The 17,254-nt window shown below is 54.3% G+C and overlaps 1 protein-coding gene across 1 annotated transcript in view; it reads right to left on the reverse strand.

Moving 5' to 3' along the window:
* ABLIM3 (actin binding LIM protein family member 3) overlaps window positions 1-11,852 on the reverse strand; it is a 41,151-nt gene extending 29,299 nt beyond the window's left edge. Inside the window, exon 1 of the mRNA XM_035563935.1 lies at window positions 11,804-11,852. Within this exon, the coding sequence (XP_035419828.1) occupies window positions 11,804-11,816 (13 nt within the window). The 5' untranslated portion in view covers window positions 11,817-11,852. The remainder of the gene's footprint in view (window positions 1-11,803) is intronic.
* Between the last annotated feature and the right edge of the window lie 5,402 nt (window positions 11,853-17,254).

The following is a 17,254-nucleotide window of genomic DNA, read 5'->3' on the forward strand; positions in this document are numbered from 1 at the left end:
GGGAGGTCACAATAGCAATTGATTATCAAAACCAGATTATTTATGGGGACTTAGCAACTATACAGAAGATTAATGTTTCTAGAATAAATCCTCAGTAAATATATTTTTCCCCCAGTAATCAGCTAATAACATGTCACCCTAATTATCTCATGAAAGGGACACAAAAGCTCTGACAAATACTGAAAGGATATCTCGTTGTCTGCCAAGCAGCACCAGAGACCACAGGTCACTGTCTGCCTCCAAACCATTGCTCTGCTCGTGTCCTCCAACACCAGAACATGGCTCATGAAGAGGCACCTTCCCTGGCTGGGCATGCAGCTAAGTCCCCGCTGCCAGCGCTGGTCCTCCATGTACATCATGCCCCAAAAAAGGATCTGGGATCCAGGCATCACTTTGCCCAAAGTCCTGGGGATGTTTGCACCCCAGGGTCCTGAGCCCGGCCAAGGCAAGGTGAAGTCTCTGCAGGTACTTGCATGGTGACATAATACCAACAGGAGCAATAGCATGGCTCCCAGGGTGGGAAAAAGAAAGCTTATTCCCTAAAAGAAAGGTGCACGTGTCCCGTAAAAGTTAACGGGGCTCAGTCTGGTACTTGCACAGCTTTCTGCCCCTCTGCTAGCACACGGAGGTGCCTGTTAAAGGGACGGCCCGTGCTGCAGCAGGCTCCTCTGTTTTCCATAAGTAATGCTCACTCATTAGCGACATTTATCGAAGATTAACAGCTCCAGCAACGAGAGGCTAATGATGCCATGCCACGCAGCAGCCTTGCCAGCACCTCTCCCAGCACAAGGTGCTGCATGGCCCCATCCCGGGTGGGCAAGGACCACCCTGCACCCTGACCCATCCTCCCCCCACACACCAGGGTGTGTCACAGGGATGTCCCCAGAGACCCCCACCCCCAGGAGGACGTGGTGGCTGGTCCCCCTGAGGGGCAGGAGTGGGCCCTGCCGCCCCCAGGGCCAGGCACAGGACCTGCTGCGGGATGCAGAGATGCTCCGGCAGTCACCATGGCAACTCCAATACACAGCCAGGGCGAACAAAGCTGGTGGGAGAGGAGAGGAAAGAAAGAGGAAAGGAGGAAAAGGCAAAAAAAAAAAAAAAAAAGGAAGGAGACAAGCTTACAACCCTGGAGGGAAGGCTGGGGCAGGAGGGAGCAATGGGGTGGGAAAGCACTGGGGCTGTGGAGAGGAGGAGGAGGAGAGCTGCCTTTTGGCTGCTCACCTTGGGATGACCTTCAAGGAAGCAACCCAGGGCACACACTGAGCTGTGCCACCGAGATGGTGCCCATCAGCCCATGGGCCATTTCCCTCTGGCAGCTCCATGCCATGCTGTGGGACATCCCAGCCTGGCACAGGGAAGCAGCATCCTGGAGGCTGGGGGAGCCCTTCACATGCCCTGAGGCAGGGCAGGAACCTGACCTGGGGACACTCTTAAGGTGACATGTGGGTGGGTGTCTGGGGACAAGGCCAGGTTATTCAGCCTGAGACCTGATGTGAGGTGTTTCAGGGCCATGCTGCCAAGACCAAGTGGACCCTCTTGGAGCAATGCCCAGTGCCAGCCCCACAAGGGCAGGCCATCTCCATGGCTGGTTGTGAAAGGAGCAGGGCTCCAAAAACGTTTCCTCAAACAGCCTGAGGCTCACCTGGACCCCTAGCCCAAGGTCAATGTAGGAAGTAGCGATGCAGCTACAAATATATTGACATAAGCCCTGAAACTGCAAAACCACAAGCTGTGTCCACCGCCAAAGCATGTTCTGCTCTCATCTCTTGGTCACACTTCATTGAAGACAGAGATAATTAAAAAACAAATGTCAGGATTTAGGGTCAAAAAGCAGCAACTACGACCTCTCTCAGCTGGAATGGGAAAATAGCATCCCACTTGGTTGTTTGTTCTAAGAAAACAACAGATCCCCAAGGGAAGCTCTCCCTTTGCCGAGCCACCCTCACAGCGCAGACAGCCCCTGACAGGCAGAGCACAACGCAGGGGGCAAAGCCTTGGGACCCCTGGTTATGGGGTCAAGAGTGGGCACCCAGGTGGAGGCGGTGGTCAGATGGGCTGGCAGCCTGAAAAACCTCCCAGAGAAAGGACTGGGTGCAACAGCTTGGACACTTTAGCAAGGAGAAGATGAGAACCCCCAATGGAATCAGTGCAGGTGTTACAGGAGCAGCTGGAGCAGGGCAGCAGCACCAGACCCCTCTGCCTCAGCCCACCAGAGCCCACCTGCCGGGCCCTCCCAGGGGGCTGGAAACCCCGGGCACATCCTGAGCCCCCAGGGACACGGGGCATTCCTACCAGGGGGCCACAAGGGCTCAGTGCCGGCAGGGGACAGTGTGCATGGAGGGGAGGATGTGGCAGGGCAGAACAATGAGCTCCCCAGGGTGCGTGTACACAGGGGTTTCACACAGACTCATCCTCCCCTCCTCCTTCCCACACTCCTGCTCTCCTTGGCTCCTGTGTACGCCCAGGAACAGACTTCAAAAGGAAAGGGGGGGGCTGCCAGCACAGGAAGTGGCAGGCAGGCAGACGTGGCTGTCTCCTGCTAAAAGCCTTCAGTGCCTTCATCAGGGCCTGGAGGAAAAAGGCACCGGTGGTCGGGCTGGAGGCAGACAGCCCAACCTGGCATCAGCCCTATGCTCCCAACATGGCATTTCACCCTCCGCATCCCAGCTCCCTGCAATACAGATGTAAATAAATCCATCTGTGTACAGTAAGCACCAGAGATCCTCTTAACCCTCCACGCTTTCTGCTCCGGGCTAAGCACTGCAGGAGGAGAGCAGAGGGCTCTCCAGGGACAGCCCCATCCCACAGCCCAGATTCCCTGCACCAAGGTCACATCTCCCTTCCCCGCCGCACACCAGCAACAGCCTATCTGTCCCCAGCACCCACCTCCCAGCTCCTCATTAGTGCCAATTAGCGGGTGGTCAATGGGCCCAGCAGAGCTGCATTTTCCAGGGAACAAGTCCCCTTTTCAAGGGACATAATCAACACCGGCTTTGTTGTGCGTGCTTTTGGCTTACATGAGCCAGGAACCGCCTGCCAAGGAGCGAAATTTTCTGAATTGTACCCTTTGTGCCACCAGACCCAAGCATGGAGGAAGGAGCTGGGACAGCCACAGATGACCTCTCTTGGCAAGTCCTCGATTCACCAGGCACCTGGAGGAGGCTCCATGCAGCTCCCAGGAGACCCCCAAGCTCACACGTCCCCTTGCCCACCAGCATCACCAGGGCCAGCCAGGACCCATCCACGTTACCACCAAGCCCCAGGTCTGGTGACAAAGGCAGGGTGAAGGCCTCAATGCCCCCAGAGGATACCGGGGCTTGGACTCCAGCTCCTGAGTTGCAGTGTTGGACAAGAGGTGAGAGCTGGAGAAACACAATAGGAAAACAGCACGTGGACCAGCAGCAGCACTTTGTGAGAGGCCAGCACAAGGACCAGGGAGCACACACTCCCCAGCTTCCCTGATTATTTGCCTCACTGCTGAGGAAGTAAAAAAACAGACAAAAAAAAGCAAGTGCAGGGGAGCAGGGGGAGATGGCCTGGATGTGACAGGCTGGCATATTTGACAGAGGAATCTTGTTAGCAGCGCTTTTCCCTGCTGTTTGAGCAGGGGCAAAGCCAAGGAATGCTCCCCAGCAGCCTGCACCAAATAAGCCCAGCTTCACAGAGCTCTGATTGCCAGGGGCAGAGCAGGAGAGCAGCAGCAGCGGGGCTCAGGGAGGACAGGCGGCAGAACGGTGTTGAAGGCTTCTGCTGCGCCACAAGCTCAGTCCTCTTCCCTGGGATGGGAAGCTCCCAACACCCACCCAGCACCTTCCTCCAACACAAGCCTCACTTGAGTGTGCTGTGCCTGCCCAGGGCTGTGGCACCCCAATGGCAGCACATGCTGTCCCTATGTCACAATGGGTGCTGGGGCAGCGCAGGTGGGTGCCAGCCCGCTGCTCAGCTGGGCTCAGAGATGAAAGGATCAGCAATGGCCACATCAGACCTTTGCTGGCTCTCTGGAGGAGGGAGCGGAAGGATCCGACAGATCTCTGAGCTGACTAAAAGCTCCGAGTGCCCAGTGGCACTGCTGTACCAAGCACAAGCCAAAGCAATTAGCATTTCTTAGAGACGCTCCATGTAATCTTCCCTGAGCGCTGGGGGAGAGCAGTGGGCTGTACAGCAGCCCTGGAGCTGCCGCACCAGCAGCGATGTGAGGCAGCGAGGGGCTGTCCCAAAGGGACATCCTGCCAGGATCACTGCTCCATGGAGGAATGGGGACGCTCTGCCCCAGCCCCACCAGGTCCTGCCTCCGAGAGCTGGAAGCTGTCAGCAGCGAGCCAGGGGCCAGAGCAGAGAGGCAGCCTCAGCACCTCTCCTTGGAGCACAGCCCAGGTAGGAAAGACCATGGGGAAAGCCAAAATCAACCTCATGTGCCAGCTCCCAGGCAAGGCCATCAGCCTGAAGCAGGCAGAGAGGCATGGGTGAGCCTGGAGGTGCTCGGGGAACCACGCAAGAGCAGCAGCCAGCCCAAATCGGGGATTAATTTTAATGGCTACTTGTAGAACACCAGGAGCATATGCAAGAGAGACAGCCCACACTGATGCTCACCCCATCCCTCTCCCCCTGACTTGTGCAAGGAACATATCTCATGTCCAGGCTTTTTATAGGGTTTCCCACTCCTGCTGGGCACACAGCTCAGTACGACCGCATCCCCCCCTCTCTCAGCAATCACTCACATGCCGTTCACTAAAGTCTTTCCATTCCCTCTCTTGCAGTTTCCTCTTCTCTCCTTATTAGGGATCCACCTACCCATCCATCTACTCATTCTTTCCCCCCTCTGCAGCTATTTTTAAAATGCCATAAAAGCTTTCAACTGGTAGCATCCTCGGGGATGCAAGGGATTTTATATGTAACCCATCAGGAACTGTCATCACCACATAAAACTCACCATGCAGACAGTGACTTTTTAAAAAAAGTGAGGGGGAAGAACATCCACGCCTGGTCCCTCAGCTCTCCCTGGTCAGCCTGCCTGGGCCAGCACTGCCATTTATGTCCCATCCTGGAGGGGAAGGATTGGGCCCAACCTGCTCCCTCCCAAGAAGGCAGCTGGCACAGATGCTGGGGAACACAGCAGATCCCCTCACAGAGGTGATGTGGCCATCCAGAGGGAAGATTTCTCACTGGGTGAAGGGTTCTGAGCTGGGGATCACCCAGCTTTGTGCCCCAGAGGCAGGTGGAGGAAGCCTCCTCGCTGAGGAGGTGGCTGTGCTGCTCCCTGCGTGCCCAGTGCCCATGAGAAAGCTGCTGTATTTGTGTGGTTCCCCTTCTGGTTGGTGGTCCCAGACAAGCAAGAGGTGGGAGATAGCTTGGTGCCACAGAAAACCTCCTCCTGAAGGCACAAAAAACCCCCAAGAGCTGAATCTCAGGAGGCCGCCTGGACAACTAGAGAAGACCAAAGTTTCTTGATCAACCCCAGTCTCCAGCCCAGCACGGGCAGAGGGAGCACAGGAGCATTCAAAGAGCCCAGGGGCACTCCAACAGCACCAGGATAACTACTTCTGTCTCCCTTATTCCTGCAGAAAAGCATCCTCCCCTTCCCTCCCAAGGCCTGACTGAAGACCTGATGCCTCCATCAGGAAGATGGAAGCCTCCATCAGTGCCCCAGACCTGGCCAGCAGCTGGGCAAGATTAGGAGAGGCACAACCCAAGCAGAGTCCCACCACATGCCAAGGCAACGACACGCTCTGTCTCACAGGCAGCACCCCCGGGTGCTTCTCCATCAGTGCCAGTGACAAAGCATTGGACACGCCTGTAGGACCCACAGCTCGCCCACATCGCTCAGACACATGCGGGTGATGTGGCTATTTGCAGCAGGTTGGAGGGAGCTCATCTCACTTTTTCCCCCCCTTCTTCATCCTCTGAGGACAGGGGATGCTGAGAAGGGAGGCAGGGGCACCCCATGCCCCCCACAGGGCACGGGCAGGGAGGGGTGTGCAGGGACCAGCGCCGTGCTGGGACCCGAGTGCAGACAGCGGCTGTGCGAGCGCAGCGGCGCTGGGGAAGCCTGCACTCTATCACACTCCGAGGGCTGCTGCGATATGAGCAGAGAGAGAGAAAATCTGGAGCAGAGCTGACAGGAGAAACCGGCACCGAGCTGTACAGCTCGCCTGCCCACCCAGCATCCTGCCCCTTACGGGATGCATTTTCCGTGGGTGCTGAGCGCACGTAGGTCTGCGTCCCCCAGGACCTCTGCCTGCCCCAGACAAGTACAGTTTTCCCCTGCCCTCACTGCACGCAGCACCTGAATGCAGATCCCCAGCTGGTGGGAGAAGCTGGAGACACGGGGACCTGCCTCCCTGGGGAGGGCCAGAGGGGCAGGGACGAGTCCTTGACAGGGGAGAAACAGCCCTCCCCACCTGTGCAGTGAATCCAGGCTGGGGAGCAGCTGCAGCTGGGGACACCCCCAGCAGGTGCCCGACTTGTCCCAGCAAGTGGTGCTGAGCCAGGGAGCCGCCCCAGCAAAAATAGCTTCCCCTCGCCAGCGAGCGTTCCTGGGCTGGGCAGTGCTCACCAGGACGCCTCCCTGCAGCCAGGTCCCGAGGGCTGGATGTGGAAGAGGCAGCAACATCTTCAGGGCTGATGAGTACATGACACGGGTGGTGGGAAGGGCACGCAGGGCCTCAGTGTGCTTCTGTGAGCGAGATGCACAAAGTATGCTCATGAAGAGTGCCATACTGCAGAGCCTGGGATGCATGCTTAGTAGCTCGCACCTCGAGTCCCAGCCTGGGTTGTGCTCATCTCACCCAGGCTGCATGCACCAGAGAAATCTTCCCAAAATTCACTGTTGTGAGAACACATTAACCCCTCAAACTGAAATACAGACCTCAGTGGACTCAAAATGTGCTGAGGAAGGGCTCCAGGGGTGGCATTGCACCAACAGCACCTTTCCTGCCCACAGCAGCCTGGTGCTCCCCAAAATGGATCCCTTTTTACCAAGGAGGGAGATGGAAACCAGCAGGATGGCTTCAAACCCACAAGATAAACACACCCTCTTACATTGTCCTGCTCCTTAGAGACACCTTCCTCCCAAGGGCTTTCCCACTTGTCTAAGTCTCAGAAAAAAAGTGTTTCAACATGGAAGTAAAATGTGCATGAGCAGAAAAACAAGTGACGCTTGAGGCTCAGAGAAGGGCTTTGCCAGGGTAAAAAGGGCAAGAAGAAAGGAAGGTCAGGAAGGCTGCATAAGGAAACCATAATATCAGCTCCTTCTTCTTTCAGATCTCTGCCCCAGGCAGCAAAGAAGGCAAATCAATTCCCAGCCCAGGTCTTATGGCTGATACTGACAGAGCATGCAGACTGTAGCAGAACTGAAAAATGCAGGTATAAGCTATAACCTACCAAAAACCTGAGCCACCATCAAATATATGGGAACCATATGTCCAAGCTGGCTGCCACACATGCTCAATTGGGTACTATTAAGCTTCAGACAGCCCTTTTCTGGAAGAGAAAGCATGTCCATCAGTGCTGTGCATCAGGGCACACAAGCTCTTCTACTTCCCCAGTGATTTACTGGGCCTACGGATGCAGAGGCTGGGCACAGGAGGACTTGGGAACCAAGAACCAAGAACAACTGTCTCTGCTGGAGTCTGCCAGCCATCCCTGACATGCCTACCCTGAGCTGTTTGCAAGCAAGCTTTCCAGGGCTAAAACATCTGGATCTGGGCTCTGCCTTCCCTATGGCTGCCACAGTCACTCCTGGTCCCCTTCCACTCTGTAAATCCTCCCTCTTCCCCCCACCACTCTCTCCCTGGGCCCTTGCCATCACTACTCTACCCCCAGGATGCCTTCCAGAGGTGCTGCTGCAGTGCTCACAATGGAGAGGCACTGATGTGTTTAGTCTAAAAATATCTAATTAGATGTTCCGAGCACTTCATTATGGTATCACCATGATAGGACTGCAGGGTCTGGCAGGAGCTTGGTGGGTTTGCCTTCATAGAGAGCAAAGGCAGCATCACAGCAGCTCACTGGTAACAGGACAGTCTGTCATTAGCCAAGCCTGTTGGCATCATAAAGAATTATCTGGCTAAACTGATCATCACTCTGTCATTAGAAAGCTTGCTATTTGTTTTATAAGAGCATAGCAGGCCCTTGAAATAATTCAATTGCCTCAATTGACTTTACAGCATGCACTTCATTGGCCTGCAAGGCCACTTTCTGTGGCTTCTGCTCTTCAGAGGGTAAACCACCAAGACAGAGGGCTTGTGGGGAACCTGAGCAGAGCTTGGTGAGAGGACAGCACTTCCCTGGACACTTCCCTGCTGGAGCTGTGCTTTGTCCCAGGTTTACTGCTTGCTGTAGCAGCCTCCAGCACTGCCAAGATGAAAGAGGAACCGGTGCTGTCCAGGAGCCACACGTGCTATAGCAGAAGAGGCTGTACCATAACCCCAAGGGGAAGACTAACACTGCCCATCACCTGGACTGATGGCTCAGGGTGCTGCATTTCTGGGCAGGGGAGCAGCACCACATCCTTCCCCAGCGGGTAGGGGAGCTGTGAATCGCCCCCTGCCCACCGAGCCATACGGGGCAGAGCCACAGCTCCTGGAGGTGTTCACCCCCACATGATTCCTCTTTAATTACACAGGGACTTAGTAGAGTTTGCTGGTAAACACCTTGTAACCACATGTGCCTGGAGATTACTGGGTAATTATGCTCAGTGGATCATCACGTAACAGGGAACACGATTTAGGAATGGTAAAAATAACCAGGCAAACATGCTGCATTCATCAGTATCTGGCATGAAGACTTCCTTCCCAAAGGCTTGGCCAGCAAGCCTTGTCCCACACCTCCTGTCCTGGCTTCCCAAGACCAGTGGGGCTGCTCTGCAGGGATTTGAGGTGCCAGGGACTGGGATGGTCTGGGGAAAGCTTTCCACCTCGCATACCAAACCCCCCTGCAAGGCCTTCCCATGCTCTGACAGGTGTCAGCTGCTCAAAGGGAGCAGGATGGGACTTTCCTCCCCCAAAAGGTTCTTGGGGAAAGGCTGGAACCTGGAACTGTGGAGGCTTCAGAGGGTGATTTCAAAGGATGTTCTCTAAGGCAAAGGCTAGTACCACCAGATCCAGCCTCAGCAGAGATGCAGCACAGCGCTGATAGACCTGTTCAGGAATGTATGAATCCATTTGCAACCAATTAGCAGTGCTAATCCGAGTGGGAGGTATAAATAGTGTAGCTAATGTAAATATCAACTTTGTGCCCTCCAAGCGCTCGTTGTATGCCAGGAGGCTGCGTTCCCAGCCAACACAACCCTTGCACCCTCGGGCCCCCTTTGGCTGCTCTGGAGCCTCAGGATATGAGTTCACATCCAAGATCAGGGGCCTACTTTTCCCCTTAAAGCAACATTTCCATATGGCTTTGCTACCCCCGCATCACAGGAGAGGACACACATGGGGCTCCAAACCCCAGGACCCACAGTGGGTGCAAAGCAAGTCCCTCAGCGAGGGCACACGCGACTCCTGTGTGCTGTGTTTAGAGATGCACCTGCACAGCCCAGCCTGAGCACGGCAAATCCTGCCCTGAGCCCCCAGAGGCCCAGCCAGCAGTTTTGCACAACGGCAGGGCTTGAGGCCAGTACAGTGGCCAGCAGCCCCAGGCTTCCTGCCTCATGTCACTTCAGACAGGACAGAAGCATTACCAAAGCACACCAAGCAAAAAGGAAAGGAGAGGTGGCAACTCACAGATCAGGCGCACAACAGAGGATAAAAAGTGTCCTCATCGCATCAGTTTGGCAGCACCAAAACTTCAGTACTGCAGCTGCACCTGTAGCTCATCACCCTGTGCACAGTCTGGCTTTGTCATCCATCCTCCTGCTGTGTTTCCTCTCCTCACTTCCACATAGGGCTCAGCTCCCTCCCTGTGCATGACACTGCAGGCAGGGTCCCCTCACCCCCGAGCCCTCCTCACGAGGGACACAAGCTGCAGAACCACTGCAGAGAGCAGCCAAGCTGCTTGTACAAGGTGTGGTCCCACAGTGTGCCCACCGCATCAATCAACCCACAGCTCTAGAAACAAACAGCAGCTGTTAGCAGCCTTCTAAACCTTCCATAAGCCACATGGCTACCTAGGAAGGGGGAACAGCATGTAGGCAAAGCCATCCAAAGCATTAGGCTGTGAAATCCAGATGCCAAGGCATGGCCCAGTGACATACCAGAGGTCATGGAGCAAGTCAGTGGCAGGAGGAGGCGGTGTGCCTCCCAAAGGAGGCCCAGCTCCATGCTCACCGCCTGCCTGGCAGCCTCTGCTTGTGAGTGAGGGCAGAGCAACAGGCAGGGTGCAAGTCTGGGTTTGCTGGGACCTCTCTGCATGGGGGAGGAACGAGTAAAGGAGTTTTGCAGCACAATCAGATAGTCACGATATGTGGCACCATAAACAACCCTCATTGCTATCAGCATCCAAGCTGGTTGTTAAGAGCTGGGAAGGAACCCCCAGTAGGAACAAACAAATTTGTCAGAATTGGCTTAGAGAAGGCATAAAGTCCCACCCAACCACTGTAGTCACTGGCCCCAGGGAGCACTGAGTGCCATCACACATTCATCACTCAGAGATAGAGAGAGGGAGGAACCTCTGCTACCAGGCACCCCACAGGGCTAGGAACAAATGGGTCCCCTTTGGTCCCTACCCGGGCACTACCAGCCCCACACTGCCACCCCCCCTCAAAAAGGGGCTAGCTCGTGCCCCAGGTGTAGCTCATGCAGCTGGCACCTGGGAAGTTTTCTCACTTCTGACACAGCCCAACAGATCTGGAATCACCTGTTCTGTTGCCTGCAGCCTGCCAAGGAATTTTTTCTACAGTGTTTTGCTTGGGAACCACCCCAAGCCCTCAGATTGAGAAACCTCAGCACACCACTGGGACAAAGTCACCGATCTGCCACTTACTGCCTGGGGAACTCCTCACAGCCTTCGGGACCCATAGGAGGGACAGCACCTCGTCCCTGGTGGGACACCCCCTCGTCCCTGGTGGGACACCCCCACCTGGCAGTCAGCACCAGCTGCTGTGGGTGGGGGGTGGCTGGGCATGCTTTTAAAGGAATGGACCTGCTGTCGAAATGGGCACAGCTGTCACACATCCTAACAGCCATGAAAAAGAAGTCAGCTGTGACTTGATCAACCTTCCCAGACTTTGTAAGGAGGCCACAAAACCAGAGGTGAGCAGACCAGCAGCAGGTGCCACTTCTCATCTTATGTAGCATGTCTCTACGCCTTGCTTCTTTAGCAATTCATACGTAGTGCATGAGTATCTCCATCCCTCTCCCTCACCCGTGCACAATAGGAACACCCAACTGCAGAGGTACATGCCTTTCTGTACCACACCTGGGCTCTGCTCAGATCCCTGCTTTTGGGGTCTCCCTTCCTCATTCCTCTTTCTCCTCCCAATTGGCTGCTCCCCAGTGTCTATTCATATGTAGGCAGCAGCTTCAGAAGTGAGCCTGCTGCCAGTCACAGTGTTCCTGGCTGCCTCTCCCCATGTTGCATATCGACATTTTACTGCATGATCTGCCCTCCAATCCCCAGAAACATGAGCAAAGAAGTACTCATCAGAGATAAGCACCATGGCTCAGCCCACACAAAAGCATCCCTGGCCAAGCCTTGCCCTGTCAGAAAGCAAAATGCTTGGGGGGGGGGGGGGGGGGGGGGGGGACAAAAAATACCCAGCCCATTAGAGTTGCCAGCCCTGGTGTCACATTTTCTTCCCGATTCCTCCCAGCCAGATCCATGCAATCCCAGCCGCGTTCCCATAGCAAAGGGAATGGAGAGCCGTACTTACTGCTGGTACTCATCCTGACGGCCCTCCCCTGCCCTTCAACAAAGGGGGCAAAGATGCTCCGTAAATCCTCTTGCGCTCCTACAGCGGGAGGGGGCCTCCTCTCCCTTTCCTACGGGCGAGGGTCCTGCGCGCTCCGCCTCATCCCAGGGCGGCCCCGAGTGCCAAATTCAAGGTCAAGTGGGGTGGTGGCGGCGGGGAGAGGACAGAGACCAAGCTAGGGACGCGGATCGGCGCTGCCATGCACTGCGGAGCACAGCCGCTGCCGCTGCTCTTATAGCGGGCGTGGGGCCGCGCAGTGCCGCTCCCCCCGGCCGCCTCGCCCCGCCCCGGGCCGTGCCGAGCCGAGCCGTGTTGGGGTGGGATAGGGTGGGGTGGGTTGGGGTGGGATGGAATGGGATGGGATGGGATGGGGTGGGGTGGGATGGATGGGATGGGGTGGGGTGGGCAGCACCAGGGGCAGTGCGGGGCCAGACCCGACCCGACTCGGGGGCTGCCTGCGGGGCGCCGCCGCGGCACCGCCGCCATCTGCTGGGCACCGCCTGTCCGGGCTGCTGCCTGTCCTGTCTGTCTTACTGCCTGACCTGCTGTCCGGCCTGCTGCCTGTACTACTGCCCTGCTCGTCCTGCTGCCCATCCTGCTGCCCTGCTTTCAGACCTGCCCGTAGCCCATCCTGCTGCCCATCCAGCTGCCCATCCTGCTGTCCTACCCGCTATCCATGCCACCGCCCTGCCAGTGACCGTGGAACTTACCCCTGGAACCAAGCCCCAACCCCAATCCCCGACCCAAAGTCCTGGTGCTGATCCCCCAACCCTGAGAACCCCGCCCCAGAGCTGAACCTGAGCCCTTGAACCTGGAGCTGACCCCAGACCCGGAGCTAACCCCGAGCCCCAACCGAGAGCCCCAACCCCGGACCCTCGACCCCAAACTCTTGACACCAGAATCATGACTGCAGAGCCCCTGATCCGGACCCAACCCCAGAGCCCCTGACCCTGACCCCCAGAACCGGGCTCGACCCCTAGGCACCAACCCCAAGCCCCCACCCCAGACACTCGACCCTAGAACCCCAACCCCGAACCCTCAACGCTGGACCTGTGACCCCCAAGCCACTGACCCAGACCCAACGCCAGAGTCCCTGCCCCAGACCAGACCCTGGAGACCCCATCCCAGACCCAACCCCTGAGCACCCAGCCCGGACCAGACCCCAGAGCCCCAGACACGGATTCGACCCCGAGTCCCAGACCTGGACCTGTGCCTGAGCCCAGGACCCTCAACCCTGGAGTTCGCCCCGAAACCCTGACCCCAAGCCCAGACCCTGAGCTCCATCTACAAGCCCCCGACCCCAGAGCTGACCCCAGACTGTCGACCCCGGCATCCCCACTCCTGAGCTGACCCCAGGCCCTGACCCCAGAGATAACGCCGAGCCCCCAACCCTGGAGCTGACCCAGGACCCGGAGCTAACCCTGAGCCCCATCCCTGAGTGCCAACCCCAAGCCCCAACCTTAGCCCACACCAGACCTGACCCCGAAGCCCCTATCCTGGACCCGACCCCGAGCCGCAGACCCAAATCCAACCCAAAGACCTGGACCCAAAGCTCACCCCCAGTCCTGGACCCAGAGGTGGCCCCAAGCCCCAACCCCGAGCCCCAACACTGAGCCCTGACCCTGAGCCCCAATCCCAAGCCCTGACCCCAAGCCCCCAACCCCAGAGCTGACCCTGACCTCAGAGCTGTCCCTGAGTCCCCAAACCCGGAGCTGACCCCGGACCCGGAGCTAACCCCTAGCCTCAAACCTGAGCCCCAACCCCGAGTACCTACCCTGGACCCTTAAACCCACACCCGTGACATTGGATATATGACCCCAGAGCCCCTGACCCGGGCCTGACCTTGGATCTCCCTACCCCGACCCCCAGAACTGGACCCAAACCTGAGTCCCAAACCTGAGCTCTAACCCCAAGCCACACCCCGAACCCTTGACCCTGGACGCTTGACCCCTGAGCCACCGACCCAGACCCAACGCCAGAGCCCCTGCCTCAGACCAGACCTTGGAGACCCCACTCTGGACCTGACTCTGGAACTCCCGACCCAGACCAAACCCCAGAGCCCCGGACCCGGTTCCAAACCTGAGCCCCAGACCTGGACCCATGCCCGAGCCCAGGACCCTCGACCCCAGAGTTTGCCCCGAACCTAAGCCCTGACCCCAAGCCCTGACCCCAAGCCCCAACTCTGAGCCCCTGACCCTAGTAGTGACCCCAGACTGTTGACCCTGGAATCCCCACTCCAGAGCTAACTATGAGCTCCGGACACGAGCCCTGGACCATGGAGCTGACCCCGATCCCCGATCCCAGAGCTGACCCAGGACCTGGAGCTAACCCTAAGCCCCATCCCTGAGCGCCAACCCCAAGCCCAAATGCTGAGCCCCCACCCTGGACTCAACCCCGGATCTCCCACCCTGGACCCGACCCAGAGCCCTGGACTCAAACCCAACCCAAAGACCTGGACCCAGAGCTGACCCCCCACCCTGGACCTGGACCCAAAAAACAAAAAACAAAACAAACAAAAAAAAAAACAACCTCAGAATCTTAAGTGCTTACAGGTAAACCTGACTTTGAAGAATGTTCTTAATATTTGTTAAGATTGAACAACAGACTGTGTGAAAAATGTGCCTTAATGTGAATTCAAATTTTGTCTTGTGGTAAGTAGAAACAGATTTGGATAGATACTGGTGGCATTATCGTTACTTTCACTAAGTGGAAATTGTGAGAATGTGTTGTTCATAAAAGAAATGCTGTTTTCACAATATGCAAGTCAAAAGCAGTACGAAGAAAGCCTGTCCTCTTCCCTACAGATCTGCATCTCGGCCGTGGAGAAACTTTCTGCAGAGGTCCACCAACTTAAAGAGAACTGATCTTCCTCCCACCTGTACAAACCAGTGTCTCAGCTATCAGGGGTAAGCATCCTTCTGTACAAGGAAGATGATAGAGTGGGTACACATGCTGTGCCACCCTGTGGTTTTACCCACGTGACCATGGAGAGGGCTTCAGAAAAAAGCATGGAAAATCTACCAGGACACTAGAGGCATGGGTACTTGAATTGCAAGGAAAAAAAAATGGGAAAAAGGTGTTCTCTGAGAAACTTGGTGCTCCAACTTCCAGTGGGCTTTAAAAATCAGGTCACTTTAAATCCAGTGGACTTTAAAAATCAGGTCACCACAGAGGACGTAATTCCTAAACAAGGTGTCTTATGGGGACAAAGTTCTATGGCGCACAGCATATCCTAAGCCACAGTTGGGATCTCACACTGTCATCTCAGCTTGACTGGCTCCTAAAGTTGGAAGTATGCAGAAAAATGTTAAACAATGCGTTCCACACTTTTTAGCCCTAATGTCTAATATGTTGTGGTTTGCAAAGGAGTTTTTGCACTGGCAGGAATCCGTTAAAGTGGCTTTGTGGCAATGCAATGTATTTTTGGACATTGTCTTGCCCTTTTACACATCTGCAACCTCTTCCCTTCATCAAGAGGAGACATTATGAAGTTTGAAGCTACAAATCTCTTATGCAGAATATGAGCCCCACAATGTAAAGGTTCATCTTGGAGGGGGTACGTTTGAATCCAAAACTCATCTTTAGGACAGAAGCAAGACATTAAGCTCTTTATGTTAACAGGAACATGAGTTTTTCCATCTGGAACACAATTCAACAGAGCAGTCAACCATTTCTTTAGCTTTGAAGATGCTGAAATGGACCCTGGGTTAAAAAGAACCACTTCCCAGCCTGTCTCTAAAAATAGCTGCTTAGGGCTAAAATCTGAGTTTCCTTTCTGGTATGTGAACATCCAGAGAGACTCATCCTCCCTTCTCAGTTGACTTCGGTGCTGCCTAGTCTTAAGATTTTCAGTACTCAGTCACGTAGCCCAGACTCTCGTATTTTGAGAGGGATTGCACTCCCCTTCCATAATATGGGAATCCCATTTTTCTGTCTCAAGGGTGAATGGTGTAAGGCACTTATAAATCATTGTAGATTGAGGTTGTTGTCAATTGCCATGTAAATTAAGGCCATGCAAGTACCTTCTACTGTTTCATCTTCCCTTTCATTTGTCGTCTGGTTCCTACTCAATATTACCTATTGGGTGAAATGTCCTAAAAAACCATTACTTTCTAATTTTAACAACTTTTGTTTTTTCTTTCTCTAGGTCTGCCAGCAGCTGACAAGGTAGAAAGATGTGCTTTTCTCTTTCATTCTTGTGAAGTTAGAGGCAGTGCCGATTTAAACTGTGACTGAGGCTCTGCAATGGTGCAAGTCTAGCCTACTACTTCAAATCCAGTGACGCAACCTGAGTTTACATTAATTACCTTTCAAGGATTCAAGCAATTTAAAGCTTTTGGACAACGACAGTTATTTGAAAACATTCCTACAGGTTTATTTTCTTCATTTACATTTGGTTGCTATCTCCACCTCATTCAAAGCAGTCAGGACTGGTTTGCTTCTCTCTTCTCTGGAAATTTGCACTAGGAACCAGTGTTAGAATCAGAATCCTAATCTAAGAGTATGATGAAAAATGTTGCACTCCAAGTTGGAAATTGGAGAGGAAAATGTTCATGTATACGTAAGAATTGTGCTCAAACAGCTGATGACACTTTTTCTTACACCTTAACAGATGCTTACACCTTTACAACTTTCTACCTGAGAAGCAACAGGTAGTTTCTACATTTCCCTTGGGGATAGTGTACTCTTCTGTATTTTGCTTCTTTACAAACAGTTCAAAATTTTAAAGTCATGTTGTCAGTCATACAACCAAACAACCTTGCATGGCATTCCATGTTCCCCCCCAGATAGATCAAGCCCTGAATGCAAGACCAGACAAGTAAATAATACCAACATGTAAAACTAACTTGTAAATACATTACTTTTTGGCAGGCTTTTTGGCACTTTGTGGGGCTTAACTGTACTTCAGTGAGAAGAATGTCCTCTGGTGTGAACTGAAATTATACTTCTATGCCACAATCTCTAATTTTTTTTTTTTTTTGGAGGGGGGGAGGAGAGGGGCAGAATTCCTTGTGGACATCTGAAGGAGTTGCAAAATAATAATAAAATTGAGGTGAAGGAAAAGTTCCTTCTCTTAGTTGTTGTTGTTTTTGTTTTCTTTTCCATACAGTCTTAAAATGAAGGTCCCCTTTTCTGGCCTTTGGCAGATTGTAAGCATGCCGGAACACTTCACATTACGTAGATCACAGTTGTCTGAAATGATAATATCCTACCTATAGTCTGCTGCAGGCTGAAAAGTAGCCTATGCCTCAGGTACTGTTTAGGCCTTTGCTTTTGTTACTACACCCTTGTAAGTCTTCAAAAGGGAGATGAAATTATCCTATTCAGAAGAAACACCATCCAGAAGAAACTTCAGTTGTGAGGGCCTGAATTCTCGCTGAAACCAAAGGCGGGTATAGAATCATAGAATAG

The sequence above is a fragment of the Cygnus atratus genome, chromosome 14 (assembly GCF_013377495.2).
Source record: "Cygnus atratus isolate AKBS03 ecotype Queensland, Australia chromosome 14, CAtr_DNAZoo_HiC_assembly, whole genome shotgun sequence".
Taxonomy (NCBI): Eukaryota; Metazoa; Chordata; class Aves; order Anseriformes; family Anatidae; genus Cygnus; species Cygnus atratus.